At 40.9% G+C, this 3,104-nt stretch overlaps 1 protein-coding gene across 1 annotated transcript in view; it reads right to left on the bottom strand.

Moving 5' to 3' along the window:
* Positions 1-3,104, bottom strand: part of DNAH9 (dynein axonemal heavy chain 9) — a 370,372-nt gene that overhangs the window by 313,237 nt on the left and 54,031 nt on the right. Inside the window, exon 14 of the mRNA XM_032140114.2 lies at positions 1,954-2,195. Coding sequence (XP_031996005.1) covers positions 1,954-2,195 — 242 coding nt within the window. The remainder of the gene's footprint in view (positions 1-1,953; positions 2,196-3,104) is intronic.

Raw genomic sequence — 3,104 nt, 5'->3', positions numbered from 1 at the left:
TTATTCTAAGTGAAGTAACTCAGGAATGGAAAACCAAACATTGTGTGTTCTCACTCGTAAGTGGGAGCTAAACTATGAGGAGGCAAAGGCATAAGAAGGATACAATGGGCTTTGGGGACTCAGAGGAAAGGGTGGGAGGTGGGTGAGGGTAAAAGATTACACACTGGGTACAGTGTACACTGCTCAGGTGATGGGTGCCTATGTACCAATTAGCAGAAAAAGATAAAAATTTCTTCTGTTCGTGGAGCTTCTGTTCAGTGGTTTTTGTCTAAAAATATTTAAATTATCAAAAGGCAAACATTATTTAAGGCCTAATTACTAAGTCTCGTATTTGACCTGAGGGACCTTTATGCCTACTCTGGAGGTTGTGTAATACATTGGATAAATGCAGAGCTACAGTCAGACAGCTCTGCCTCCTATTAACTGGGCAGCTACAGACAATTAATTTAGCCTGTTTGTGCCTTCGTTTTCTTATCAATAAAATGATAATGAAAGTATCTGATTTTCATGAGAATTACATGAAATGGACAGTGCTTAGGACAGTGCCTGGCACTGCATGGTAGTGTATGGTAGATACTAGATAAATATCAACTACTATTATTGTGTTATAATAAGAATTATTATTAAAGTGTCTGAACTTTTAGAGACTTTTGTGATAAGTATTTTGGCTTGTGGCCATTTTTGGTTATTTCCTGGTTGACCCCTGGATAACTGAAATGTTACAATATGTACATTTTTCTAGGTCACTGTGCTTGTCTCACCGATTTTGCGATTTAATTATCTCAGTTTTTTCTCATTCTGACTTTCAAGAGCATGGATTTGAGCATTTGTCATCACATAGATAGGTGACAGATCAATAGATACATAGACAATAGATGGATGATAGATAGATTTTAAACTTTCAAAATCTTAAGTAATTTCTTTTTTTGCCTAATGGTTTTCTTCTACCTCAAAGCGGGGACTATATCTTACATTTTCTTGGTATTCGATATAGTGCCCAGGACAGCTATGGAAACACAGCTGATGGATGGATGGGTGAATGAGTGGATGAATGAACAGTTGGATGAAAGAAAGATTAACGAAAAGCGGATGCCTGGGTTCTACAACAGCTACTGATTTACTGGATGTGGGGACAGAACGGGTTAAAAATTAAATCAACTTGAGGGACTCTTCAACTTGAGGGGCTCTTTACTCTCAAAGACAAAATTGGGATAATTATCTTAATTCTGGTAATCATTAGTGCTTAAGGCTCAACATTTTTATTGTGCTTCAAACCACAGAAAATCCACAGATAACAAGTGTGATTCACTTGTGACTTTCCACAGGAGTCAACTTGTCAGACAAGGCCCTATAGCTACTCGGGTAGGGCTGGAGCTGGTGGCCATTTATAATCCTTTCCCATTGTTCACAAGGAAGCTTCAGTCTTTGATGATGGGACATAAAGTTTCCCTGACCACTAATGCAGGGCAGAGCTTTACAGCATGAAGTGTAGCACTCTGCATTTTTTCCTCTAATCACACACAGTTATGGATACCATGGTAGTCCTTCATTTCTTTAGGCTCTACAGAGCTGGGTTATAAGGATGCTGCTGGAGGACCACACTATGTTGTGTCAGCAAGCTGGGAAGGGGTGGTTAGTGCAGTGGATAATTTGGGATTCTGCCCTTGTCATCATCTTCTGTTCCCTTGGGGGTAGGTGTGAGACCGAAGTCATGTGACAATTAAGTATTGTCACCATGAAGATAGTAATAATTTCAACACATTGATATGAAAATGCAACTTTTCATTTGCCCAATCTATTAGATTTAGTCTTTTGCTATCAGCCTAAACTTTATCCTTGACTTCAGAAGACACTGCACTTATTGATTGTCCTAATCACTTAGTGCATCCAAACGCACTTTTTGATGCTTTCCCTAAACTCGTAGTATGTGCGCCTGAGTGGCTGGGTTATTACCTGAACAAGGGCGTGGATCTTGTGGCCAGATTCCTTGATGAGATTGTAATATTTTTCCATTCGATCATGCTGATCATCCAGAGAAAGAAGGGATTCCCTTTTTCCATCTTTTCTCTTAAACATTGGAGCCACCCATGTTTTCATGATGCTTTGGATCTCTTCCACATTGTCTTTAGTTTTCTGAATTCTTTGTTCAAGATCATGAATACTACTGGTGATTTGAGTGACATAATCGCAAATGCCTGCTCCCCAAAAGAAACAGAATTAATTGAAATAGCCTGCAGTGGCATAGCTAGAGGGCTAGTTGCTATGAAAGACAGGGATTTAATACTTGTGAGTGTTATAAGACTTTTCTACACAAGTAACTTCATTATCATCAGAATATTCTCCCTCCTAGTTGTATTAAAAAGCCAACCCTGGCCGGGCGCGGTGGCTCACACCTGTAATCCCAGCACTTTGGGAGGCCGAGGCGGGCGGATCACAAGGTCAGGAGATCAAGACCATCCTGGCTAACACGGTGAAACCCCGTCTCTACTAAAAATACAAAAAATTAGCCAGGCGCGGTGGCAGGCGCCTATAGTCCCAGCTACTCAGGAGGCTGAGGCAGGAGAATGGCGTGAACCCGGGAGGCAGAGCTTGCAGTGGGCTGAGATTGTGCCACTGCACTCCAGCCTGGGCGACAGAGCGAGATTCTGTCTCCAAAAAAAAAAAGCAAAAGAAACAAAACAACAGCAACAACAAAACAACAGAGTTCAAAAGTGAGCTGAGACAACGCTCATGCAAGTGGAGCTACCAGCACACGGAGAAGGTAGCCTGCCATCTGTGACAGTCATGCAAGGTTCAGTTTTCCAGAGAGGGAGCCCGTGTACAGTTACTCTCCTCTTTTTTCCTTTTTCAAACAGGTCTGTGAAGTAGCCAAGGGGAGAGCTTTTTCTTTTTCTGCTGAAGTTATAGTTTTTCTATTATATTCCAGAGCCTCTGACCTGGGGAAATTTATATATAAACCAACCCAGCTTCCAGATTATACTGATACTCCTCGATTGAACAATTACATGAGTGCTAACCGGTGTTATGGAAATATATTATGTATTGAAGTAGAATGTGTGTGTGTGTGTGTGTGTGTATGTGTGTGTGTATTTATAAATGTGACT

This window comes from Hylobates moloch, unplaced genomic scaffold, assembly GCF_009828535.3.
Source record: "Hylobates moloch isolate HMO894 unplaced genomic scaffold, HMol_V3 SCAFFOLD_19, whole genome shotgun sequence".
Taxonomy (NCBI): Eukaryota; Metazoa; Chordata; class Mammalia; order Primates; family Hylobatidae; genus Hylobates; species Hylobates moloch.
The sequence above is the reverse complement of the archived record's forward strand: the minus strand, read 5'-3'. Positions and strand labels throughout refer to the sequence as shown.